The sequence below is a fragment of the Cavia porcellus genome, unplaced genomic scaffold, assembly GCF_034190915.1.
Source record: "Cavia porcellus strain 051 isolate PalLab524CR breed Dunkin Hartley unplaced genomic scaffold, mCavPor4.1 scaffold_1, whole genome shotgun sequence".
NCBI lineage: Eukaryota > Metazoa > Chordata > Mammalia > Rodentia > Caviidae > Cavia > Cavia porcellus.
Window position 1 is genome coordinate 30,310,782 of NW_026947484.1, and position 27,895 is coordinate 30,338,676.

General features: G+C 41.1%; 1 protein-coding gene across 1 annotated transcript; it reads right to left on the reverse strand.

The window, feature by feature from the left end:
• On the reverse strand, positions 1 to 27,895 carry Egln3 (egl-9 family hypoxia inducible factor 3). The gene is made up of 5 exons (XM_003471918.5): positions 27,201 to 27,895; positions 6,997 to 7,116; positions 5,287 to 5,423; positions 3,096 to 3,169; positions 1 to 1,669 (listed from the first exon to the last, which is right to left on the reverse strand). The coding sequence occupies exons 1-5, from the start codon at positions 27,555 to 27,557 to the stop codon at positions 1,638 to 1,640; spliced, it is 720 nt and encodes a 239-aa protein (XP_003471966.1). The 5' UTR covers positions 27,558 to 27,895; the 3' UTR covers positions 1 to 1,637.

Consider the following 27,895-nt stretch of genomic DNA (forward strand, 5'->3'; position numbering starts at 1 on the left):
TGCTAACAAAAGAGACTAAGTTTATTCAACAAATATTCACTCAGCCCTTACTAGGTGCAAGGCACTATTTTAGGTGTTGGAAATATATTGTATTGATTAAAAACATTTGAAATCCTGTCTTCATTGTGCTTATGTGTAAAACCATAAACATAATAAATAAGTAAATTACATAGTAAGTCAACTAGAAGGTGATCAGGACTACTATTCAAAACAAAATAGAGCAACTGTGAGAACTAATGACAACAGGGCTTATCTGAAAATTTTCCAAAACCATAAAAGGAGAAAATAAACTTCTTTATTGGAAACTCTGTATTTCCACACATGACAAAAGAAAACATTTCTGGCCCTTTAACATTCATAGGCTTTTCAAGCAGGAAACTGAAGAGATTTTAGAAATATGAAAGTGGAGCTGAAAATTAGGAAGGGTAACTTTCATAAAATAGATGCTGACTCAAATAAGAGTTCTTGAGGTGTTGAAATTTGCCTACTGAAGTAGAAAAGCACGGTGTGGAACCTCCCCCAGTTCTAGAAAATTCCATGGTTCTGGCCACACTGCCAATAAAGTGTTGGCTCTATGTGTCCGTATGAGTGTTGGTTCTCATAAGGACAGACAATACAGAAGACGTCAAACAGCTTTGATAATTCTTTTATTTCCATTTCCTTTTTAAAACATAGCACCCTATTTTTTTTTTGTTGTTGTTGTTAAAGAAAGGTGAGCTCATTAAAAAGGAATACTGAAAAAATGGGAATACCCACATTTACAGTTCCATCTTCCCTCTCAAATTTTTCATGATACACACTTTTACTGTATGTCAGCAGACCTGAATTTTCCCACACTGTCACCGGAGCCTGACACTAAACTATCAGGTAGTTTTCTTTTTTTTTTTTATTTAAATTCAAACTCCAAAAAAGCAACCAAAACAACTAATACCTAGTTTTAGCCTCTGAGTAATTAGTCTCCCAGTAAAAAGTCAACATATAGAACAAGTGGTTGTGTCATTCTCAATTAGAAAATCATTTTCAGTGAAAATGGGGCTGAGGCCAAGAGTCCAAGTGGTGGGAAAGGAAAAAGGAGTGTCCACCCACGGGACACTAATAACTTGATCACTCTGACATCAGCCCTTTCTAGAGGTAATCATGTCATTATGTTGTGGTAATTTTCCAGAAACCCCAACAGCCCTGGATTAACAACATCTGGAAATTGTTCAGATGACACAATTTCAGTTTTCTGCTGTTCAGGCTTCACTGATGCCTCTATCACCAAATTTTTTTTCTTTGCAAACCTCCTCCTTTCATATCAGGAAGAATAAAGTGCAAGTAAGATTCGCTCCTGTGTTCTCGGGCTCTTGCTTTGATAGTCAGCATCACCAAATCTATCCTTAGACCGCTGACCAACAAGGATATCTGTAGGCATTTCTGGAGTTTCAAGTGAGTTCATGTCTGGCAAAGAGTGTGTCTGGAGATCAATGCAGTCCTGGCAAGAAAACAAGAAGTACCACACACAAGACAGGGATGCAAATGATGGAAGCAGGAGGGAGTAATCTATGGTCACTGAAGAGGCCATCTTTGGATCTCAACTGTTACAGAGAATTTAGCTGATACCAAAATGAAGGAGGCCAGCAGATTTCAGAGCACATTCAGTCTTCAGTGAGGGCAGATTCAGTTTCCCCTGGGTGGGAACAGAAAAGAGAATAAAGAAGATTGAGGGTCAACTCTGGTGAATTTTATGTCACAAATATAACACTCCAGTAAACAGTTCTCATTTTATAAAGCAAAGCAAGCCTCCTGATACAGCTTCACAAAAATGTCCTCTTTTGGTGCTTGATTAGGTGTACAGCTCAAATGGGTCATGAGCTAGGTAGGCAATGTTACAAATTCTTTCTTCATCGCAAGAATTTTTTCTTTTATTTTTGGCAATGCTGGAGATTGTATCCAGAACCTACACGTGCTGGACAAGTGTTCTAGCAGTTAGCGACATCTGCAGCCACTTTTGCAAGTCTTCTTAGAGCTTTAGCTTAATATGCTAACGAGCACTATTCAATAGAAGGATGCAGTATGCAGTATTTCCTACATTTGGGGGACTAGAAATTTACCTTTTTATGAGCCAATTTGGCAGGATTAGTGTTTTAGTACAATGTATTTTGAGAAAAGCTGTCTCACCATACTGGTTGGAAAAAAAAAGAATGGAATTAAGTTATATTTAATTTATATTTGTGATGGTTGACTGTGTCAACTTGTATAAGGGACATTCAATTAAATTGGCTCAGCAATTCCACACCCACGGGTGTGCGTGGAGGACCCACTCCAGCGCGTCTCCCCTCCTGGACGGTATAAAGCAAGGATGAAGGAGGATGCTTCTGCGTCTTGTGTCTTCACAGGTGCTCCAGTCTTCTCCTTCACCTTGGATACCATCTCCTGGCTTCCAGCTCAGATTCTTCAGCTTCTTCTAGCAGAATCTTCAGCTTTCTGGTGTAGATTCTTCAGGCTTCCATTGCAGAACTCCAATTCAGACTCACATGGGACACTGCACTGAGCTCCAGGCTTCAACTGTATTGTTAGGTTTCCAGATTGCAGACACACCCTACGCACTCTTCCACACTCAACTCCGTGGGTGGCCATTGTAAACCAATCTTGTAAATTCTTATATAGTTGTACATCTTGTGTTACATCCGTTTCTTCAATAAACATTGCCTGGTCCAACACTGCATAAACCCTGCTTTCAAACTGAGAGTCACAGTCACATGCCAATATGATAAATTAGTCATTTTAGCTGATTCTTTATATTTTCTTTGTAACATACCAAAATTTAACATAATATGTGACATTAAAACAAATGATTACAGGTAATTATTTCCATCTATTCAAAATCATCACATAATTGGAAGGGATATAGAAGGGATATTCTTTGTATTTTTTTCTGATTTTTCTAAGGGTGCTTAGGCCAAGGTTTTAAGATTAAACCCATCTAGATGTCATCACTTATGGAAATAAGCCAGAACTGAGACTAAACAGTATATTATAAAATATATAAAGCCAAATAAAATTCATGGATTAACTTAATTTTTAAAAAATTACTGAAAATATCAGATACATACTAGTTAAATTCCTGAATTTCTTCTTGGCTTCTGCTCTTTCTTCAGCATCAAAGTACCAAACAGTCATGGCATATCTGGAGTACCAAAAAAAAAAAAAGTTTATTATAAGTTTTCCAAAAAGTCATTTGTAAAACCAACATTTAAAGTTTTACCTATTATTTGAAGTCCAGTACCAATTTAAGTTTAACACTGATTTCTCTGGTTTCAATTCTGTTTAACATGTAATAAAACACAAGAGGATTTCCAAGTATATGTCAGGCATTATTTTGGACACCGAAAATTCAAATGATCTCTTCAACAGAGCTTCCTCAAGAACTTCAGGCTCTAGCAGGAGGATTTAACAGACAGTGCACAAGTCTAAGCCTGAAAGGGAGTCATCCTGCTGAAGACTGAGAGGCTCAAGGTGGCATGGAGACAACAGAGCAACAGAGATAACGTTTGAAAAATAACTTATTTATTTTTTGTCTTTTTCTTTTTTATCAGTATCGAGGATCGAACTCATGATCACACACTTGCAAGGCAAGCGCTTATGCCACTGAGCTAAATCCCCAGCCCAAAGAATAACTTATTTAAATCACAGAATGATTAGAACTCTTGGGTTGCTTCTTTAGTTTTGAATATAGAAGCAAAAATGTAATGAATAATGATGCTTCCAAGCTTTCTACTGTATTTCAATTAATCTGCTTTATCCCATTGGGATAGACTGAAAGAGGGGCCATTTCATGCTGGTGTTTTTAAAAGTTTCACTTTATAAATATTATAACCATAATGATTTCTATAGCATTTGATCTGTCTCCCCAAGGGCTTTCCATCAACATTTGCTAATGTTTTGTCTGTAAAATTACTCACTGTGGGAGTAGGAAATAACTAGAGGATACTGCCACTATTGTGCCCTATAAAACAAGCCACAAGCAGACTTCAGTGGTACATGTAGTTACTTGTTCATCTAGAGCACATTCTAACTTGGCATGTAATATTTAAATTAACTCTGGAGCTCAGATGGGTGATTTCTGAAGGGGGATACACATGGGTTTTAATCAGATTAGATTTGTTGAGGTTTAATAATCATCCTACCAAAGCCCTTTCCCCTGGCCCTCATGTGCTATACCCAGTACAAGCTGTATTCTGCCTCACTCCAGTACTACCCAATTTACAGCTTAGGCTATAAAACAAAGGCAAATAAAAGGCAGAACCACACGTTAAGATTTTTATCAAGAACTCCTTAGATTAATATTAAACAACATTAAGTTACTCTGATAATCTTTATATCTATGTTGTAAAAAAATTTTCTTTTAAAAAAGTATCTAATTATTGAGATCTGGATACAGTCAGCCCAAGCCAGCTTTAAACTAATGAAAGGGTAATGTTATGGCTTGCTACATGTCCCCTCAAAGCCTCATGTGGTCATAGGTGGGTTTTTTGGAGATGCCTGGAGCTAGGGTTCATGCTGATTCTGGGATTGATTCAAGGGATGCTAAGATTAAGGGTGTGAGTGCTAGCCACCCTAAGGGCAAGTAGCCTAGGGAAGATATAAGGGACAGGAAGAGCTATGGTCACTTCTTGTTGCTTGGTGCTTATTGTTGCTACTGCTTGTCTTCTGCTCTGTGATGCCCTCTGCCATACCACCCTGCCTCACAGCCAGCCAATTATGGACTGAAACCTTTAAAAACTGTGACCCAAAATAAAGCTTTCTTCCTTTAGCTTTGAGTGTCAGGTATTTTGTTCCAGCAACAATACAAGTAACTAAAACAGGTAAATACGAAAAAGAAATCAGAACAAATTACTCTTCTTTTCTCAAGGTTCTTTACCTGCTTGCAACTGGCAACTTATTAATTCATCTGCAGAAACCACATAGAATTCCTAGTATGTGATAGCTAACCTTCTTTTGAGGTAGTTTAACATTAGGTTGTTTTAGAAGAGGAAAGAAAGAGGAGGAAGAGGAGAAGGAGGAAAACCACTGAGAAATCTGCCACCCAATATGCTCACTTAACAGAAAATAATTTCAAACTGAAGTTAGATTTACAAATCAAAATATCCAAAGTGTCCCCTTTTATTTTTGTAACTCCAAACAAGTATCACCTTCAAGTGTGACCAGTCCCTCATACACACAGGACACAAGTTTATAGAGTTCTCTGGGAATTGGGATTTGTACAACAAGCTCCCAAAGAGGAATCAGAGCCCATGCTATTACCTAGTTGCATAGGAAGGCTGAACTTCGTGTGGGTTCCTGCGATCTGACCAGAAGAACAAGAGTCTGTCAAAAATGGGCTCCACATCTGCAATGAATGATTTCCCTTCTGGAAATATCCGCAGGACTCCTCCATGTAGCTGAGGATCACAAAGAAGGCAGATTATTTCTTAACTTCACATATAGTTTGTCAACAAGTGTACTTTAGCCTCATCTAGAAACAATGCCATCTTGCAATGTTCACTCCAAGTGTACTTTACCCCCAAATCTTCACTTCACTCTCATATTTTGCACCCAATTTCAAACTTAACTAGAGATATATCCTTATTCACCTTATCAAAAGCCTTCCCATTCCTATACTCATGAAGCCACAGACACAAAAAGAGTACTATTAGGCTGCATTATTCAGAGTCGCTAATATTTGGTTTTGACTTTAAAAAAAAACTTTATATGGTTCTACTTAATATTAACAGCTTCCTAAGATACTCACTATATATAACTTCCCCTTCAATTAGAATTTATAGCTTTCTTCTCAACACTCACTCCTCTCTGACCTTGTTAGTTGAATGGTATATGTTCTTTTTTCTAAACTCTCAGACTACTTTATCTGTACATTTTATGACTTTTTTAAAAATGTATATCCAGTCTGTCCTACCAGAATAACCAAATTCTGGGTTGAATTCAGGCTCCACACATCACTATTTCCCCCACAGTTCAATGCCTAACACTAACGGGAACTCAAATATTTCTTGATTTCATACTTTGCAATTTACTGTTACTCACCAGATAACTTTGCACATTATAGCACCTTTAAGAATTTTAAAAGAGAACTAATGGGTATATTCCAGTCGTGTTACCCAACAACAAGAGATAAGCCTTTCCACTGATTCACTGGTTTCCCAGCTCTCATTTTCTGACCCCAGATAAAATATCATTGCTTTATGACAGCCAGAGTCTGCCCTAATGAACAGGAAATGGAGATGCAGAAGGTTCAAAAGCCAAATAAGCTTGAAAAGTTCTCTGACTTCCCAGACTCCTAAATCATTCTTAACTTTCAGAGAGCATACAAAGTGCAGACAAATGTTTATTAGCGTGGAACCAGACTTCGTATCTCTAACTATATGCTCCGTAATGTGTAATACACAAAGCCTTTGGCTTTCACAAACTATAGTAAGCCATGGCAAGCAGCCACCAATGAGACGTGTCACCCTGAGAAAGAGAACTGTGTGGGAAATCTTTCTGGGAGATGGCTTTATATCCTACAGTTCTATTTTTATGGCATTCTCTTAAATGTTGTTGCTGGAAGGGAGAAGTGTATATACTATTCTCCATTAAGAATCACAGTGGCCCTGAACAGACTTTAAAAACTGACTCTTAATTCTAATATCAAATTATTTTCCTTTCATCACTCCCACCACACACCCTAATAATCACCCTACCTACTCGCCTCTAAATTAACTTCATATCCATTGCTTTTTACCTCATCAACTTTACTACTAATTCTATAGGCAAGGGGGAGGGAAAATATAAAACAGAAATAGAAAAGATTCATCATGGATTGCAAGGCTATTAGGAACTCAAAAACTCTCCTCTCGGTTATCTAAATTCTTTTCCTAGGTGGAAATTGCACAGGCTTTTTGCTAAACTCTTAGGCCACCTTATCTGCTCCTCGTCTGACATAGCCCTGTATACGCCTTCATTTCTCCTAAGTACCTTGGCATCCCAGTTCTTGTTCAGATAGTAGATGCAGGTGATGCAGCGGCCGTCACCATTGGGGTTGTCCACATGGCGAACATAACCTGTGCCATTTCCTGGGTAGCAGGCCACCATTGCCTACAGAGAAACGCCAAGAGAGCTGGTTAACAAAGCTGATACAATTCTCCCCACATACTGCTGAACAGAGAAGTAAGTCGTCTTGGGTGCTATGGGACATTTATATCCTTGCTGGCTTCTTAACTACATGCACAGTACATAAATTCAGACTATTAAAACAAGATTCACATAGCTTAAGATTTACAGGCAGGTCACCCCCCATGGTTCAGCCCAGTGGAAAGTGGTTCAATATTCTCACAGTTCTAGAACATTTTAGACAGTTTTTCTTAAAGTATTAAGATGCTCTGTCTTTCGTCTTTTTTTTTTTTTTTTTTTTTTTTTTTGGTTAAGTGATTCTGAGGACCAAACCCAGCTACATCTCTAAGAATTTTTTTTAAATTTTTTTTTTTTGAGACAGGGTCTTGTTAAATCACTAAGTTGCCAGGGCCAGGGAAACTTATGATCCTCCTGCCACAGCATCCCAGAGTGCTAGAAGTACAAGCTTGTTTCACCATCCCCAACATCTTTCTTTAATATTCCCTTTGGAAAAGCAGTTTCTAGGTTTTTATCCTAGAACTACAAAATCAAAATCACCATGTATGGAGTTTAGGGATAATGCCCACGTAGAAGTACCCCAAATTATGGAATCATGTTATCTTGTTTACAAAGAGAGAGATTTCACAAAGGAAAGAAAGATCAGGCTTACTCACTGAAACACACAGGGCAGAAGGGAGAGAGGAGTCAATCAGAAGCTATGCTCTAACCTGACAGCCAGAACACAGAGGGAGGTCCCTTTCAGGGAAAAAGCTACAGGAGTATCTCAGTAGGTGTTCCTTAATGCTTGTCTCCCTCCTACCTGGTAATTATCAAGTCAGATGCTAATCTGAAGTTCTTTTCCTTTGTCTAGCTGCTACCTGTACCAACCAGGTGGCAGAATAAAATAGAAAGCCATTTTAAAAGTTCCAGTGAAAATTAATATTTGAAAGTTAAGATTAGACAATAACAAATGTCTAATTGATCCATGGAAAATTATAACAGAAAATAGGAAAAAAGGCAAAATACAGAAAGCCTTTTCTTCTCTTTATAGGACATAGCTATATTTAAAAACATTTTTAAGGAATTCTGTAAGTCTAAAGAAGATCCTGGAATTGATAACATCAAATGAGGGCAGGGAAAGTTTTGCCTATTCTGGTCACTGATGTATTCTTAGCACCTAGGACAGTGCCTGACTCATAGAAGGTGTTTATTGAAAATGTGATGAATAAACAATTGGTGAATGGCTCTTTCTTTAAAAAGTCACTTTACATCCTACCTAGGTCAGTAGCTCTTTCTGCCATTAAAAAAAAAAAAATCTACCTTTAAGCATACATGTGGGATATCAGGTTGTACTATGTCCTGATAAATAGCAGGCTGCTACATTGCTAAAATGACCAATTGGGTATAGCCCCAAACTAATGCACTAACAGTTCAATGAATCAGCCTTAATGTAGCTGTTATCACTCCCAACAGTAGCCTGAAAGCATGGAACTACACATCTGCCTCCTAGGATAAGGCGGAATGGTAACCTGGCTTTACAGTAATTGTGATGTTTTTATCACTGTATCTCTCAATACTTTATATCCCCACACACCTAACAATACCCATGTTCTACCTTGAAATTGTCATTGCAGTGTCATTCCTTAGAATGTAACATCAATACTTTTCTGAAATTTTGAGGTAACTTGTAATAAAGTTTTAAAGCTGATGGTACCAACAAGCAGAACACGCCTTGGGAGCAGACAGAACTGATGGGTCTACCCGGAAAGAAGCAGACCAGTGAAGTCACCTGTAAGGAGTGGGGAATTACCCAGCCCCGGAAGTAGCTAGGTTTATAAGTGTCACTGCTATGCCAATAACGAAAGTCACTCAGGTCACAAACTACTAGCTAGATTCCCCTCCCCCATCGCAGCCTCCTGCCAGTATTGAGTCTGACAAGAAAAATCTTCCATCCACACTCTGTTATATTCTTAAGCAAAAGGTCAGTGGACTGGATGCCTGCCATCTACACTCTATAACTTACAACTAATTGTGTGATGCCAGGCTCAGTTTCTTTCTTATAAAGAGGGCTTGGGATTTCATGGCTCCCAACATCAAAGAAAACCTAAGAGCTCAACTAAGCAACAACCCCAGGAAGGCAACAGTTTTTCAGGGCATTCTGAACTGCTTATTCACCTCAGAATTAAGCTTAGATGATAATACTGAAAAAAAAGAAAGAAAGAAAGAACTTCATAAAAGCCCGTCCTATTAATTGCTGCTTTAAAAGACCTACTATTAGGACCAAAAAAAAAAAAAAAAAAAAAACCCAAATGTACGTAAAGTATCTGGTTGCTTAACAGAAAGGAAGAGATCGTGTTCCCTAATATGCACCCTTTCTCCTAGTTGCAGAAGCCACGTGCATCAAGTGGGAAACAATGGAAGGAAATCATTGCGAGCCTCAGTGGGCCTGTAGAAACAACACTGTCCAATGGCATCAGTGAGTTTTCTGAATGAATGCCACAGGATATGGGTCTTGGCTTGGGCACATTCCCAACTGCTTGCTGATCTTTAACAGGGTCTAAAATTACGAGGCTAAGGATCCACTGAGCAAACCGCACTTATTAAACAAATAGCCATTCACTTCTGTGCCAATTTGTGCACGGGGCAGTAACAAACTCAGGAAACTGATCGTTTCAACGGAGTTGCTATCTAAGCCTCATCAAGCCGAGGAAGGGTTCTAGAGTGTTTCATGGAAGAAAATACTTACTGCTTTATTGTTAAAAGAGCAGAGATGGAGAACGTATGCAACAGACACGCCAAGCAATAACAATGCCACGTATCAGAAGGATGTCTTCTTTATTAAAGGCTTTTTGTTTACTAAAACTTCCAGACTGGATTAATATGAGAAATTTACATAAGGTTAGTAACACCTCAGTGTCACCTACAGTAGCGCACACTGTGTAGTCCTGTTGCTCTATTCTTAGGTGTGCGGAAGGATCCACAGAGCACCTGTGCATCACCATTCTCTCTCCTTCCCCCTCCTCCCATTCCCAGAGGTCTCACTATAGCTCTGCAGCCGCAGGAAATGACAGGAAGGCCTAGCCAGGTGTTCCGGGGCTGGCTCTAGACCAGAGATGTGTGCTCTAGACCTACCTATGCAGCTGTATTCCAGCAGGAAATGTGTGCATTGTTTGAAATGTACACAAACATACAGAACAGCAACAGCCAAATCCAAGTATCAAACTCTGCTCCCCAAAAGTCACTAGCAGGACAGAAAACAGTGATTGTTAAGAATTGTTGGAGGGCTGACCACATAAAAAGACCATAAAAAGGTACAGTTGAAAAACAGAAGTCTAGGATTTTCATTGTGATGCCTAAACAAAATGTTCCTGAGTACAGTCAACTATAGCTTGATTGTATGTGTGTAAAAACCGTTTCTCAAGATTAGTATCAGCAACCTTCACTGTCCATTCAGCAAAGGTGATCATTTTTGAGACCCACAGGTAGAAAAGGGGCACCTCCACCCTCTGCTTAGTCTTATTACTTCTCTAATAAATCATACCAGGAACTGAGGGGGTAGGTAGTAGAAGGTCCTGGGGCGGAGGCTCGGGCCCACAAAAAAAGGTTTAAAAATGTCATACTATAATGTTTGTGGGAGCATATTTTACATTAATTATGACTTTGGAATCAGAGTCACTAGTATGACTTGATCTTGGACAAGTTATAGTAAAGTGGCATTTTATGTAAATTTTATGTCAGCAAATTAAAATATTAATCATTCACTGCGCAAAATTTGCAGTAAATGAAAGTCCACTGTTTAACAAATGCTAGATCCCTCTAGCTGCTTAAAAAAATACCATCCAGCTCTTTCAGGATTTATTTTCAGTTAAGAATGGTCTTGTACAGGCATGCTCTGAATAGAATACAACCTAGGTATAGGATAATCTCAATTAAATCTCTTTACATTTTGGTTTTCTCATCTGTAAAAATGGGCCCATAAAAACTCAAGGGTTAATCCATGTAAAATGCTTCGCATAAGGTCCAGCTAAGTGCATACATAACAAATGTAAGCTGTTTTTAAGGTTGATGATTACATTTTTGTCACCTTATGGGGATGTAAAATATCTTTCCTCTGCAGAACCAGTTATACTTAAATTCTTTGTAGTTGCAAATTCAGGGCTGATAAACCAAATAGCTTTTAACCCTTGCCTATAACACACACAATCAAAGCCAATCAGGTACACAAGTATTAGGATTTTGAAGGGTGTGCTATGTTAGGGATATTAGCAAATTTGCTCTCATGTGCAATGAAGGGCTTCAGGTTTTATGAGAAGAACAAGCGATCCTATTTTTATTTAAGTTCTCCTAAATATTATTGGCCCCAACTTTTTAATCAGGACCACAAAAAAAAAAAAAAAATACATCAGGCTGTGACTGAAGATCACAGTCTGTGGACTCCCAAGCTTCTCTGGGATAGCTCCGAAGACACAAATGGCGACCTTTCCCATCTTCTCTCCACCAGGCTCAGATATCCAGTTAAGATCAACCCAATTCCATAATTTCCACCCACAATCTAGCCTCCTGCACACCTCCCTCCTCAAGTACTGCTCCATGTCACTGGCGACAAAGCAATGCCAACCCAGAACTCTCACCCTCTCTTCCTCATAAAGGATGAATACAGAATAGTGCAGGTGAAAGAGTTGGGGAGAAGCACACGAGACTCTGTGCCTTCTTTAACTTGGAAAAACAGCCAAGCAACTCATCCCACTAGAGAAAGCAAAAGTTTTCTAGCTGGAAATAGATCTCATTTTTATTCAAGTGGCAACAGCCTAGGTGACAGACTTGCCAATGTTTTCAGTCGTCTGTGGGTAGAGGAGCCGAAGGCTATACTTCGGGGTCATTTTTCTAGCTGGCTGTGTTCAGCATGTATTTTAACACAAGTCTTGAACGTGGACAGTGAGCAGGGCAGTACGTGGTCATACACCTCATTTCCTGCATTCAGAAAGGCGCCTGCTGAGATAGAGGTCGACTGTGTGATAATTCATCCATCGAGGCAGAGAAGGCCAGCATGAAACAAGAACAGAGGTGTTATAGATGCTAACAGCAGCTCTAAAATCAAAAGTCTCTTATTTAAAAAAGAAAAACAAAAATGAGAACACTTTAAGTATCTAAACTGTTACATGCACCCATAAGCATCTCTCAGGAAAAGCCACAGTAAGAAAAAAAAGCCAAACGAATTAAGACAAAATGTCAAATTGCATTTTTTTTTCGTTTGGCTTTGACAAAGATTAAGAGAATTCCAAAGCTCCTTTGCAGATTAAATGCAGAGGGTATGAAAAGCTGACTGGAATCTTTACTTCAGCCTTTTGTCACCTTCCTAGCTCAGGGGTTTGTGGTCTTCAAGAATACCTTGTGGCATCCACTGTTATTATTTTGATTAAATTCCCACAATACAACACTCACCGGGCCTTTTCATAAAATGATGGCAACGAGGCAAAGCTCCCCAAGCTCAAGAAAATGTCACCAACACAAAGTTCACACTTATCCATTATATGCAACTTAACAAAAAAGCAAGGTCTCATGGGATGATGAAACACCACTAATTTATGCAGACTTTTTTGTTTTGTTTTTTTGAGACAAAGTCCCGCTATGTGGTTCAGCCTGGCCTCAAACTCAAGGGGATCCTCTTGCCTCAGCCTCCCAAGTGCTGGTGTTATGGGAGAGGGCACCATGCCTGGAATATGCAGGCTTTTTATACATTCATTCTAACTTTACCCACACCAGGTGTAATGGTTGATACACTGAGTCAACTTGAGATGTTTAGAAGTTTAAACAAGTGACTTAGCAGGGGGCCAGGGCCCTTACTTTGTAAACATTCTCATCCTGTACAAGAGGAGGGCAGGGAGATGGTGTGAGTGCTATACCCATCTTAGAGGGTGGTAGGCTGTTTACGATAAAAGAGGAAAAGAGGCTTGTTTTCCCTTCTTTTGCTCTTGCTACTTTTGCTGTCTTCTGCCACCTTGAACTGTTGTCCCTGTGTCATACTACCCTGTCTTGGAACCAGCTGATTATGGACCAAAACCTCCACAAACTGTGAGCTAAATCAACCTTTCCCTCTTTAATCTGATATTAATCTAGTATTTTATCTCAGCAAGGAGAGAAAAGTAACCAAGACATCAGGATAAAGAAACAAACTGTAAACCAGAGATGATAATGCATACCTATATTCTCAGCATTCTGGAAGGCTGAGACAGGAGGATTGCAAGTTTAAAGGATCACCCAGCCTGGGCAGTTTAGAGACTTAATAAGACCCTGTCTCAAAATGAAAAGCAAAAAGAGCTGAGGATGTAAAGGCCCTAGGTTCAATCTGTAGTAATAGACACACATATACACACACACACACACACACACACACACACACACACAGAGAGAGAGAGAGAGAGAGAGAGAGAGAGAGAGGAGAGTTGTAAATAATGTATTTTAGAGATAAAAGTAGGACACATTGCTTAAGTTATCATTAGTTACCTCTGCATCTTACTTGCTACCTACCTTGCTGGTTAAGATTAAGCCAAGCTACTTCCTTCTATCTAGTTAGAGACTGATGTTACGAAACAAGGGAAAAATAGGAATGAAAACTACTCTACCTTCCTCATTTGCCCTGAGTCCACACTAAAAGTAATTCCCTGAACTTACAAAGTCATTAACCTCACCTCCCAATATAGAACAATTATCATCCTGCCCTTACACCTGAATTGTATAACAAAGCAGGAACTTCAGTGCTTCTGCAAATAAAAACTGAAGTTTTAACTGACTTAGTACCTTTGGTGAAGCGGTGCTTTAGCTTCATGGAACACTGTCCTGGAAAGGATAGAGAATTTACCTTCTCCACTTTAAAACCTGTCCTCATATGAACTTGGCACCAGGTTTGGGATCATGCAGACAAGCATTATCAACTACCCAGACTCTGGAACCTTCCAGTTTAATTGCTGAGGGTCATGATGGCAGATGTGCCAGGTTAGTGTGACCCTTGAGACTCTTAAGATAAATAGATGAGCTTACCGCTCCCTCAGGAAATATTTACACACATGCACACACACACACACACACACACACACACACAGTCTGCCCAGAACTACAGGGGATACACAAGCCTATAAAGTCTAACTGTAGTAGGTCAGGATTGCATTCCAAGGATCCTGCACTTCATGCATGAACTTCTGAGTAAATCACAGCCCAGAAGAAGCCACTGAAACTCCTAGAGCTGGGCATTTTAAAGACTATTGTCATTCCTTTCTCAGTTGGGGCTAATTCTTCTCCTTGGAGAGGAGTCAGCGGAACCCTGCAATTAGGCACAGTAAACAGGCCCAGCAACATGGACATATCAATACAGGCTGCTGAGCTGGGAAAGCCGCCCTTCCCGTGGAGGCCTGGCTCCAAGCCAGCTGGGTGACGGCTGAGTGACAGGGCTACGTGCGCTTCGTGAGGGTGGCAGGCAGCCCACACCCGAGCACACCGCCAGGCAGCCCGAGGAGGGAGCAGCCCAGGGAGCCCTTCTCTCCTCCCCTTGCACTACGAGTCACCAAAGAAACGCTGTCAACAGGGGCTTCCTTGCAATTACAAAATCAGTGAGAGCCAGTCAAGCCCAATGTTGAGGATATAAAATAAGACAAGATTTAACCATATCCTTTCTGTTGTCTTTCATCAAATATTAACAGCTGCCAGGTCCTGAGAGGCCATGGATCCACGGGGCACTTAACACGATTCTCATTTACTTTCCTGGTCCCACACAAGGTAAGCAGCCGCCTGTTCCCAAGCCACACTGCTCTCGAGTCCTCATTGGAAGTCATTAACCCTGGCCCTGGAAGTTATCGCATTTATTTAGAAAAAAATTTATGTGCAACCCTTAAGGCAGTATGGGAGGAACTCACAACATTTAACTCCCTTTGATGTGAGAAAACAGCCTTATCAGAAAAATAAAACTTCACCTGTAGCTATCCAAAGGCTTTGCACATAATTACAGAAAAGGAATGTTATGACTGCAGGATTGTCAGAAATTAGATATGGGTCTCTTTATGCCTTCATCCGGAGTTAATCCACAAATACTTGAAGGAATCCTTGATAACTTAAATACAATTGGTAAGACAAGATTTTATTAATGGATAATAAATTTAAATCATAGTTACCAACCCAAACATGTCATGAGAAATGCCTTGAAACAATATTCTTTACACAGGAAAAAGCTTACATTTGCATTTCAGCGCTCGGAAAAAGATGTCTGCTAAATGAAAGAAATGAACGATACGTGAGAAGGCAGTGGAGGACCAGAACTTGTGGGATCCAGCAGCCCTGTTATTTCAACTGAGCAAAGGCTTGTTCACTTAGTTCTATGAGCCAGACACCATTCCTTGTGCTTCACAGTCACCTCCTCATTCCCTCCACAATAACCCCATAGGGAGAGGACATTTTCTCCATCTTACAGGTGAGGAAATGATGGCTCAAGGAGGTTGGCTTTTTGCCTTTTTGAAACCAGTTTGGTTTGGCTAAAAGGCATAAGGTCAGAATCATCACATCATGCTTTACCAATGAAGCAGTCTAGTGTCTGACATTAACCAGTTTACCTACATCTCATATTTGAGAGAACTAGGATCTGTGATTCTAATTCAAGAATAGTTTTTCTTTAGTGTACACATGGGATTAGTGCTAGGACTCCCACTGGATACCAATAACCCCAAAAATGCTCAAGTTCTTTAGATAAAATGGCCTAGTATTTGCATCAATCTAAACATACCACCCTGTATACTTTGAATCATTTTTTCAGATTATTTGTAATACTTAATACAGTTTAAATGCCATGTAAACAGTTATCATACTGTAATGTTTATGGAATAATAACCAGGATGGTCTACATCTGTTCAGTTCTGAACAGACTGAATTTTTTTTTTAAATTTCAATCCCTAATTGGTTGAGGCTAAAGATATGGAAGACCAAGTATGTTTGTTTGATTCTTCAACTCTATAAAAATAGAAAATTATAAAACACACACACAAAAAAAACACTACAGACATGAAAAAATGAGTGCTTAAAACTGCACCTAGAAACTGAAGGCTTCAAGGTAGAATTTTAACAAGAGCCAGAGGCAATAGAAATTGACCCTCAATCCCATGACAAAGCTCGAGAGTCCTGGATGTGTTGGCCTGGGATATTCCATCCAGCAATATCCAAACCTAATCCCACCAGTCTAAAAACCAGGGCTGTTGTTGACTAAGCAGATAGGGCCCCCCACAGGCTGCTGTCGGTCCACAGTCTTCATCTATCCCAAGGCTAGGCTACAGCTGAAATGCTCTCCCCTGCCTGACATTCCGTGGAAGCAAACTGGCCCCCTCTCTAGTACCTTCCTTCATTAGGTCAGGTCAACACAAGCAATGGTTTTCAGACTTGTTTCAAAATCAGATAATAAATATCCAATGCATAAAAAATTTAAAAGGAAAAAAAAAGAGTATGTCCCCTGAGAAGAAAAGAATCACCTGATAAATCCCACGAAAGAGAACAATTTTCCCTACTTAGGCACAAATCTTACTTAGAAGACATCTGAACTCTACTACTACTGCAGTAATTAGAATTCATGGGATGCAGCACTTTCTTCAGTCACGTTAATTAGAATTCCCTGGTACAGACCGACTGTTTAGCAAGTTGAAATCCAGAAGACCTGTTACAAGGGCAGAAAGTAGAAGGCTCTTCCAAGAGAAAAGCTATACTATTTTGAGGAATTGAAAGCCAATCAGAAATAAAGGAATGTCTGAGTTTGGAGGGTAAGGATGTGGTTAATTTAATTGTCCATGCTCCTCCTCCCATATAGACGGAAGTCCCACTTTACAAGTGTGGAAACAGAATCAGAAGCAAAAGAATGACAGGATACTATTCTAGAAGTAGGTGAGCCATAGGCTTTCCACCATTAAACACTGCTTTCAAGGTATCAGGAAAAAAGTGTTACCTGAAAACAGCTGCTAATATTTTAGAGGTACTAGAAATGAAACTGTCTTCCTTCAACCCTGAGATAAGCAATGAAGGAAAGATACTTAGATAAGTCTCTTGACTTACCAAACACAGCTTCACCCTGAAATGGAAAATCAAGCCCTCCATACCCAGGAGGAAAAGGCAAAGGACAGCCACTCACTAACTGACACCTAATCACACCTTTGAAGCCAATCAAGCTGAATTTAATTCCTTTGCCAAGCTTTCCCCAGAGTCCCAAACCTCAGCCTTCTTTGGCCTCCTAGGGATAAGCCACCTTGTCTTGGAGGACCAGAGGCCACTTTAGGCTCCTGGGTGGCACTCACAGAACAAATAGGTGCTCATTATTGAATCATCTACCTGTCAGACATTACTTTCCAATCTGCACTCTCCCAAAGTCACTATGATTCTCTGTCTTTCTCTCGGCCTTCAGCTTACAGTCCTTGCAAGGCTATGGATGTCCGTAAGCAAGCAACAGCCTGCAAGCCATTAGAAAAGATTTGTTTTCCCTTGATTCCCCACAATAGAGGGAGTCAGTTCCAAAGTTCACTCCAATTTTATAGTTGTAGAAAATGAGTTTATTGATACAAATAGAAAAGTATATATATATATTTTTTAACACAGTTTTTCTAAAACAAAACCAAAAACTCACAAATGAGCTAAAGACCTATACTTTTTAATTTTAGCTATGAGTAAACTCAGATCTGATTAACTAAATATCAATTTTCTTGCTAACAGAGCAAGTGTAGGAAAATACACCACCGCGCTTACCTGGGCTCTCTTCATGTGTCAAGGTTAGCATTCTGAGAATCATCTACACTTCTGATACAGTAACTTGGAGAGAAGCCCAAGAATCTGCATTCACAGCATGTTCCCAGCTGATGATGATGGTGCTGCCGGTTGAAGAACATCTGAGAACCATAACTATTTTGCACCACAATCAAGTTTTTGTACAGTACCTCACCCTAGATGATAAAAGGTAAAAGAGAACTAGCCAGCTGCACTAGTTAATTTGGGGAACTGAAAATGGGCAGACAGAGCAGGAAGAGAGAGAGAGAAATTCCTGGGCTGTTTCTGGCACAGGTTTACAAGTGTCATTCCCAAAGATGGCAGGAAACATTGCGCTGTCACTTTCTGGCCACAGTGTTTTGTGTGGGGCTTTGCCTCTGGGGATTACTGTCACGTCAGTGCCAGGGCTTGACTGTAGGTAAGTTTTTCCTCTCCAGGAATCAAATAAGAGATGCTGGAAGCAATTATTTTCCTTCTCAGATAGACATATTCTCTTTCATTTAATTCTTACAACCCCGATATGTTATTCTCCTGGTGTTACAAATGAAGAAAGTGGGACCAGGCATCATGGTGCACACCTGCAATGCCAGCATTCTTGAAGGCTGAGTCAGGACAACTGAAAATTGACTTAATAACTTAGCGAAACCTAATACAAAAATTAAAAATAAAATGACCAGAGATATAGCTCAGTGCAAATGCCCTGGGTTCAACCGGAAGGAAAGAAGGAGGGAAGGAGGGAAAGAAGGAAGGAGGGAAGGAAGAAAAGAAGGAAGGAAGGAAGGAAAGAGGTTAGCTCACAGAACTGATTTGGCCAAGATCTCAGTGAAATGAAATAAAATGTCAAATGTCTATCCTACCACCTATTAGCATGTACTGACCAAACTTAAGTTAAAATTTAAAAATAAATATCTAACTCATCCATAAAGAAGTGGAAGTTGAGAGCTGAGTTATCCCTTGTTGGAGCTAACCTCAAACTAGAACCTGGCTTTTAGCCCCCCTAAACTGGATCCCCCTGGGATTCTCAGCTTCTCCAAGCCAGATTTGTGTGTATGAGCTGCACAGTCTGGACAAGATTCAAGTATTTCTAGGACGAAGCACAGAGCTTCAGAACTGAGGGGAAAAACTTACAAAGTGGGGGTCCCCTATGAGGTGTTCTCTCACAGTTTGTTGAAATAGTTAAACACCCTGGCATCAGATTAGGGACCATGTTGCAAACTCCCCTTTTGAACAAAATATTTATAGTTTTTTACCACTCTGGTATCCACTGAAATGGAAGTTCCTTCTGAAGATGAAACTAAGCCGGAAAGTAACTATCTCTTTTAAGGGACCATTCTAAACACTAAAAGTTTACACAAGGCACAACAGGCTCTGCACTCAAGGAATTTCTGAATCCACAGGGAATCGAGGAAGCAGCCAAATAAATGTACTAAGACAGCCTGGCCTGAGCTCCCACGGCGTCCTAGGAGCACCAGGAAGGCTTCAGGAAGGGAGCTGCAGAGGGCTGGAGGTGGACTGAGAGAGAAGACAGCAAGGAGCTCGCCTTGCCTGCCGATGGGTCTCTTAGCACTTCAGCGGGGAAGGGAAGGGAGCCAGGCAGGCAGGCAGTGGGAAACCAAGTCCAGAGAGGCCAGAGGTGGAAGGCCTTTGATGCCTCACCAAGAAGCTTACAGTGCTGTCTGTAGAGAAGGGGAAAGCGCATGGTTGGTTTGTATTTTGATTCGAAGACTGGAGGCTGCATGGTTAGAGTTGGTCTGGACCACACTCTAGCAGAAAGATCTAAGGGAGGTTACAGGGGGAATGAGAACCAAAGGCAGGTGATTTTTGGTTAAAGTAAGTCTCTTTCAAAAGCTTCCTTCCTGAAGAATTTCTACTAAGAAAAGGAAAATTTAGGTTGAAGGAGACAAAACTTGCAGTATCATAGTGAAACTGAAAAACAAAACAAAAGCAAAATAGGCCAATTTTTGACTAATCATATGGCATCTCCCTGCCTGAGTGTTTAAGACTTGATGTGTAAAGAGGGTTTCGTTGATCCACTCCAAATACACACCACAAAACAGTATGACTATGAAAGAAGCCATGCAGAAAGAAAAAGAAATAAAGGTTCACCAATTGTGCGGAGGGTATTGACATTTCTGACTACAGGTCTGGCTACACTTGATCTTGCCCTCGATTACTTGATGAATAAGAATGGGAGGAGAGTTGGGCACAGAGGCCCACAGGTGGCATCTGTTTCCAGTCTGGAAAGCACAGAGTAATCTCTAAGATGTGTAAACTTTCAGCACAGTGTATCTTTGCTAGCCTACCAAGCCATGCTCAGATGGAAGAGTATTATCCTAAAAACTTCAGAACCATTTCACATCCTCCTATTACAACCAAAACTAAATGGTACTGACCCTAAATTCAATGTCTTGTTTTGTCTTCTTTCCACTGGCAAATAATCATGACCATCATATTCTATGGTTCTGAGTATTTGGGGTCCCCCCCAACTTGAGCAATAGTCATTATTCTGATCTTCATTTTGGAAGGCAAATATGTTTAACAGAAGATATATTTACTCCAGAATTTCAAAAATGCTGATTTCTGTACCTTCTAAAGAATCAAAACCAGACTTGACTTATGAAGGGGGTATTGATAATGTTCTGAACAGAGGGGACATTGAGTAAGTAGGTACCAAGCAAATTCAATACAAGATCTAAAGGCCTGCATTATACAACAGCAAAGCCATGGGCTTTGAGACTGGGTTAGGATTAGGTTAGAGAGGAAAAAATGTAGTTACTACCAGCTCACCAGAAACGAGAACAGAAATTCAACCACAAATCAATAAAGAAGATGCAAAATTAAAGTAAGAGTCCTACTGGTTTAAGATAGAAATAATTGAGAGAAAGGGGGTACAAATTCTGTGTATAATTAATGGAACCAGCTAATCCTGCTTGGCAAACAGACACATAGCTCTGAATTGGAGCCAAATCAATGGCTCCTGGCAATCTGCCAAAGCTGAATTCCTTAGTCTGGCATCATAAAGTGATTTGTCTGTTGTATGTACAATTCCAGTGCCTCTGGATTCAACTACCCGCTGGGCACCCCTGGCAGATGCCCAGCAGAATACATTTGAACTATCATTACTGTCAGAACATGTGCATTTGACAAACACCAGAGAAAAGTGACACTTATTTCTTAGAATAGTATCAGTTAGCAACTACAAAGTACTATTAAGAAGGAAGTATCAAGTCTGCTGCTGTAATAATGAACAAAAAACTAATAGCCTTGTCCATACTGCTAACCTGTAAATTACTCCTTGGTCTTCAAATGGCCACAAGTCAAAATGTCACTTGGGACCACAATGTGGAGCCAAAGGCAGAGGCTTTGCCAAGCTGAAAAAGTGTGGCCCACAAGACGGAGCCTTCTGGGCTTTATCTCGGGGTACACAGCAGGCTGGGGACTTAGAGAAGTGTCTCCACATCGCAGTGGAGCTCTAGAACTCCACCTCCACCTTCAAGCCTCATCAGAGGCATCTTCGGTAAATGGAGTATTCTAAGGACAGAAGATGAGGGATTGTTTATGAAATTAGAAGGGTTTCTAGGCAGAGTCAGGAATTGAGAAAAAATTACCAATTTTGCTTAAGCTGAGTAAAGTCAGGAAGGGAAGCCAAGTATGGTAGCACAAGTCTGTACTCCCAGCAGTGAGGGAGGCTGAGGCAAGAGGATCACAAATTCTCACTCTGCCTGGGCAATGTAGTGAGCTTTCGTTACACACAAAAAGGAGGAGGGATGCAGTTCAGTGGTAGAGTATTGCTGAGATCCATTCCCAGTGAACGATGGATAATTCCTGACATCCAAGAGACAAATACAGAAATAAACTACATATTTCCACTTAAGGGTATTCACTGAATGTCATTAAAAGTATATTTACATTTCTCTCATAAAATCCTGCTGCAGCCGAATTCACCTCACCCTGAGCCACAGTCTATCTGCCACCACTGTAGCTGTCGCCAGAAGCCCCTGTCCTTGGGCCAGCACATGTGCCAGGCCCTTGCCATGGACCTGGTCAAGGTGTTGCCTTGCCAAACAGAAGAACTTAATTGCTGAATGAGGGGCTGGATAGATGTGATTTCTGATACCTCTCTAGCTCTAGAAAAAAAAAGAAATAAATCACATTATTAAAGTTCTGAATAGTCTGGTCACTTATACTGGCCATTTCACTTGGAATAATTAAGAATTAGAGAAAGTGCAAAGAAGTATTATTTTTCTTTTTTTGAACCACAAATCGAACTCATGACCTTGTGCTTGCCAGGCAGGCACTTATGCCTGCTGAGCTAAATCCCTGGCCCTGAGAAAGTGCAAAGAAAAACAATGACAAATGAGTGCAAAAGTGGGCTTTCTAATCAGGAAAAAACAAAACCAAAACCACCCCCATCAGGTTACTTCTTCAGGTGGCTTCCTGCTTTCCTCCTTCCTTAGTCCACCCATGTGCAGGTCTACTATAGTGAAGGCATTCAGGATTTGCGAATAGATGAGTTAAATTGGTACTCTGATTTCTGGCTTCTAGACAAGCAGATAAGATCGTATCTGAATAGTCAGCACAAAAACTGAACAAAAGAACATAAATTAAACACATACACATACACCTCACTCTTCCTTCTTTGTTCCCAAGTGACATTCAACAAAATAGACAATGAACACCATGCAAAGTCACCAGACAGAGAGACTTGCTTCCCTGTCCCTCGGGCTGTATTCCATAAATTATTTCCTTGGAGTCATTTCCTTCCTCCAGGAGCTAAGTTATTTTTAATATCAAACCTTTTATAGTAATCCCTTACATCTTTACAAGAAGATGTAAGGTTCAGTGCCTGAACCTTAGTGCCCCCTCCCTAACACACTTTGTCCACACACACATTAAGATTTTCATTGCAGAGATACTCTGTATGGTGTCCAGTCCACATACTGTGCTAGAACCACACCTCTCATGGACTCTGACAACCATTCTCATGACAATATACTCTCTTCCTCCCCCTACCCCCAACCATAACTTCCAGGGCCTCCAAGCCAAGATAGATGATCATATTTTCTCATGGTGAGGAAAACAGCGATTCCAGAATGTTACTCAAGCCTCTGCTCTCCCTGAAGTGGCCACAACAGGGCAGCCATTTTGAGCTATGTATGTGAAATACCTGCAAAGCTAGATTGGAACAAAAGAGGGAAAGAAATAAAGAACGTAAGCCAAGAAGCAAAAACAGATGCCATAAAGCTCAAAGAAGGAATACAGCAGTTGGCCCAGACATGAAGGACTCTACATGATGACTTCCAGTTTTCTGAGACCATTGACTACATTTCCTGCTCCTGGGTCCTGAGAGATATCCTGATCTTCACAATCTATCCCATCTCTGCAGACAGCAGCTTGTGACTAGGGATGGAATTCTTGACATCACATGAGAAGCAGCAGCCAAAACTCTTATTGCTCAAGAGTAGAGAAATAAGCCTACCACCTTGCCACCCACTTTGTTTTATTCATAAATCTTGTGCCATTTCATCACTCCTCTATACTGCTGCCCGGAAAGGACAAATCTGTCTGTTTGCAATGTAACCCTCCCAAAACTGGGATCTACAGCCACTTCGGTCAGAGATCCTAACCACCAACCCTGGTAATTCAGACTGTCCTAAAAATAACCACAGGGAAACCTGACCCCGACTTCATTTACTCCTCCTATATATTCAATGGATTCGTTTCACTGGAGATTTAGTCTTCTTTTTTTAAATAAAATTTGAGAGTTAGTCAAGTGTGAACTAGAGGATCCTGCAATTCAAAGATACACATGAGTGGAAGCTTGTTCACCACTCCCTCTACCTCCAAACCCTGCATAGCAGCCCATAGCATGAGCATTCCATAAACACCTGCAGAGCACATGAAAGGAAGACAATCAGGAAAACTAAGAACACAGACTCCTGAGTCAGAGAGATCCCGGTCACACGCTCAAATCTCATTTAAAGCCTTAGAACATGGACAAAGGTTGGGGATTCTGCTAACACCTTTTCATGCACATTACAGTATTTAATGTTCCTTCCCCCTCAAGCTCTGTCTAAGGCATTTACACTTGTTGAAACCTAAGCAACTTATCTGCAGCCACAAACTTTGGAGTTAACTTCAAGCCTATAAATCCCTAATCCCTTTCATAAACTGCTTGTCACCGACTTTGAGACTTTGGGAAAATTATTTAAACCCTCAATTTGTTAAGATTGTGATTTTGAAGATTAGGAAGGCATTTGTACAGTGCTTAGTGCAATGCCAGACAGAGCAAACTGTTCAATAAAAAGTATTCATATTATTATTATTGGAATCACTCACTGGCGAGTCTACAGTGAAATGCTTTAAGCAGAGGGACTTTTGGTTCTGTAAATTACACGTTCACTGGAAAACAGCCATTTACGAGATCTAGGCAGCCAAAGAAAAAGCAGCAAATTATAACCAGTATTTATCTTGGATCAAGCCTAACCCCCCCCCCCACCAAGGGAGTAAGATAAGAACGCCTTTGAGAGTCTGAAAGCAATGATCATGCTTGAAGTTAGGGGGCGCCATCCTGCTGTACATCATAGGAAACTTCTTCCCCAAGGGTCTTTAGCACCCTATGCTTTTCCTGGAAGCAAGATAAGGTAGACAAATTCTGGCCAACAGCAACTCTTTTCGCAAGGAAGTGGACAGCCTAATATTTCTGTGTATTTTCATCCACTATTTTGATTTTAGGTCCAAGACATAGTATCATTCATTCCCTGTGTGTTAGCTATTGCTTCCCTGCGATAATATAGCATTACTGCATTATTCAGTGACCTTTAAAAGTCCAGCAAAAACACCAAAAATATTTTTTGTTAGGGTACATGCATTCATAAGCATAACATCAAGAAATTTAAAGTACCTCAAAAACAACTGATCTAACTAAATGTATACACCAGCAAGTGTTGAAGCTGGGACGGGATCTCATTACACTAGCTTCTCTACATTGGTGTGTATTTGAAATTTTTCTCAATAAACGGTTACAAGTTCAAAATATAGGTACAAAATTCTGCCTTTGCAAAATTTACTTTTTACTGAAAACCTGCATATAGGATGCAGCTAGAAACGGGATCCCTCTGTATCACTACTCTGGAAATCAGCACAACATAAAGTAGAGAGGAAAAGAAGGTCATGAGGGGGAAAAAGCTTAGTTCAAGTGAAACTATAGAAATGGAATGTGTTTCCACAATGCTGTAATGATGAACACCGAATGACAGACCTGGGGACACAGACTCCTTTATTCAAGCAAATCAAATTTTTTGTTTTGTTTTTGTTATACAAATCATTTGCTGAGGCTTGGTTTGCATTTGGTTCTAATTGGCCAGGAATGTTTAAGAGGTGATTTTTCTAAAGGGCAAAAATGAAGTGCTGTATTCCAAAATAGCAGAAATACAGCTGGAACCTGGGAATAAACAGATGTCTCTTCAGTGGAGAAGATGAATCTGCTCTTATCACCTCAGTCACCTTCTGACACAGTTAGCTGAAAAGTTGTTACTTCACCCAGACGATAACCCAAAATTCAAGAATCTTATCTAAGATTCTTTTCTTTACCTTGACTTACCCAGTGCTTTTCATTCCGTTTCAGTTAAATTCCATACTGAAATCCTACCCTCATGCATTAAGTCAAAGTTAAATAAAAATATTTAACTTTCAAGTATGTTTCTGACATCATTCTCCCAACTAATTCTGACCTCCCTCAGAGCAAAATCTAGAACCCTGGGGGGGGGGGGTTTCCAACCCCTGAGTTTAGAAGAAACTTAAAACCTGATAAGCCATTTGCTCGTCCAGGTTGAAGCCACAAGTACCCCCATCACTCTGGGATTTCCCCTCCATACCCACCAGACAAGCAAGGTCATTGGTACAAAAACAAAACTGATCTAAAGACAAATGACTTCCTAATCCAGCACCAAATGGAAGAAGAAATACATTGCCATCATTCTAAGCAGACCAGCTAACTCTGAACTTTCCCCAAATCAAAGTAAAATTTAAAAAGCAACACCTTTCCTCTAAGATTTGTGTTCACCCGCAAGGATGCTTTCAAATATTCTATCCAAGTCTTCATGGCTCTAAGGTGTCAGCAATGTTCAGCTCCCCACTCCATACACCCATCTAGACCCCTTCGCTTCTAACATTTTTAGTCTTTACTATTTGCTTTCATTAAGAGTTCCTTTCAGTTTGCTGGAGAAATTAAACAATATTCTATCACAAGATCAGTGTTACATGGAGAAGGAAAGTGTTACACTTATTGTCAAAGGATGGCACACAGCTGAATGTTCACCTTCCCTCGCATGCTAATACACTCTACTTCGCTGTTTTTCGATAAAAGCTTTCCAACTTTCTGGGTTCCCCTTGACGACACATACAAGGGCAGTTCACTCAAAACTGCCACTAGAAAACTGGCTGGACTCTGAAGAATAGCCTACTAGCAAGACTGTCCCAATAGACACGCATCGACATAATGACGTCTACCTGTTCCTGTATTTCTGCCAATCTACCTGTCAATGTTTCTGAAATAAACAACCAATCACCCAAAGAATCATTTATGCCCAGGTGAATTAAAACACGGTTTCTATCTAGAAGTGTTTGACTACTCTTTCCTAAGTGCTTAATTGGTTTCTTTGTGTGAGTTTTGTCAGGAATCCTTAGCAAAAAGAAGGTGTGCCCTGGAAGACAATTTTGTCAAGTAGATGGGCTAAAAGTGTCCCAAGTCCAAGAGGTCAAGGGCAGCGCTCAGAAGTGAAGAGGAGTTTCATCTTTCGCACGGCAAACTCGTCCCTCCCACTCCTGCCACGCTCCTCCACAAACCAGCTACCACCAAGCAAAATCACAACTGACTCCGGAATTAAGAGTGCTCTTGTAGGAATCCCTTCCGACCACGAGGACGGGCGATATTAGGTGGCTAAAGCAGGCATTCATGTTCTGAATACACGAGTCTCAGATCACATACAATGTGTCTAATATCTTTTCCCTCCTTTGCATCTTTGACAATCTCTGTCTACAAGTCGAACCAAAAGTTACAGCTGTTCAGCTGGTATCACCAACTAGAGCAATGCTTTCAAAGTCACAGAAGGCCATCAGGACACACTGGAGCCCCCTTTAACAAGGGCCTTTGCTCAGAGGAGCTGGGGTGAGAGTACAGGGGTGGTAGAGGGACGAGAGAAACCAAACTGACTTGTTAAAAACCCAAGTTCGCTGCAGCCCAGCACACAACAGACCCCGAACGCCTCCCGCTCCCGAGCGCGTCCTACCTTGGACCTCTCCTTGACGTAGTATTTGCCCAGCCGGCTCCCGCAGTACAGGACTAGCCGGTCGATGAGGGACAAGAGGAAGCTGATGGCCTCGCAGCCCTCCTCGTTGCCCCCGATCCACGTGATCTGGTCGCCCCGCAGGTGCCGCTTGGAGACGCCGGCGCGCGGTCCGGCTAGCTGGCCGTCGCGCAGGACCCCGTTGTAGTGTAGCTGCTTCACGCGCTCCAGCACGCAGTCGCCCACCACCTCGCCCAGGAAGTTGTCCAGGTAGCAGAAGCCGATCTCGTGCAAACAAGGCACGATGTACTCCAGGGCGATTTTCTCCAGATCCAGCCTCATGATGTGTCCCAGAGGCATCGCGCCTTCAGCTTCGAGGTCGGGGACCCCCAGGGTGCACTCCGAGAGGAAGCGACCTACGCGAGCGCGAAGCCTAGGTTTGGGGAGCGGAGTCCCGGGTTCAGCAACCTGCGGCGGCCACGGTCGCCGAGCCACCGCCGGGAAGGGAGGGGAAAGTTGCTCGCAAACTCCGGAGAGAAGGAATCCCCGTTTAGGGAGCCGCGGGAGTTGCTCAGGGCTCCAGCACCCAGCGCCGGACTGGCCCAGTGAGGAGTCTGAGGGACCCTTTCGGAGCTGTGGATCTACCACAGCTGCGGTGGCCCGAGGCGGGGAGGGCTGAGGTCGGCCCCGGAGCCGGT

Excerpts from the sequence above, each read along its gene's own strand:
- Egln3 (XM_003471918.5), bottom strand. The coding sequence starts at position 27,557 with ATGCCTCTGGGACACATCATGAGGCTGGATCTGGAGAAAATCGCCCTG. Across the intron at positions 3,170-5,286 it reads CAGCCTTCCTATGCAACTAG|ATATGCCATGACTGTTTGGT; the intron begins GTAATAGCATGG and ends TTGGTACTCCAG. Across the intron at positions 1,670-3,095 it reads GAAATTCAGGAATTTAACTA|GGGAAACTGAATCTGCCCTC; the intron begins GTATGTATCTGA and ends GTTCCCACCCAG.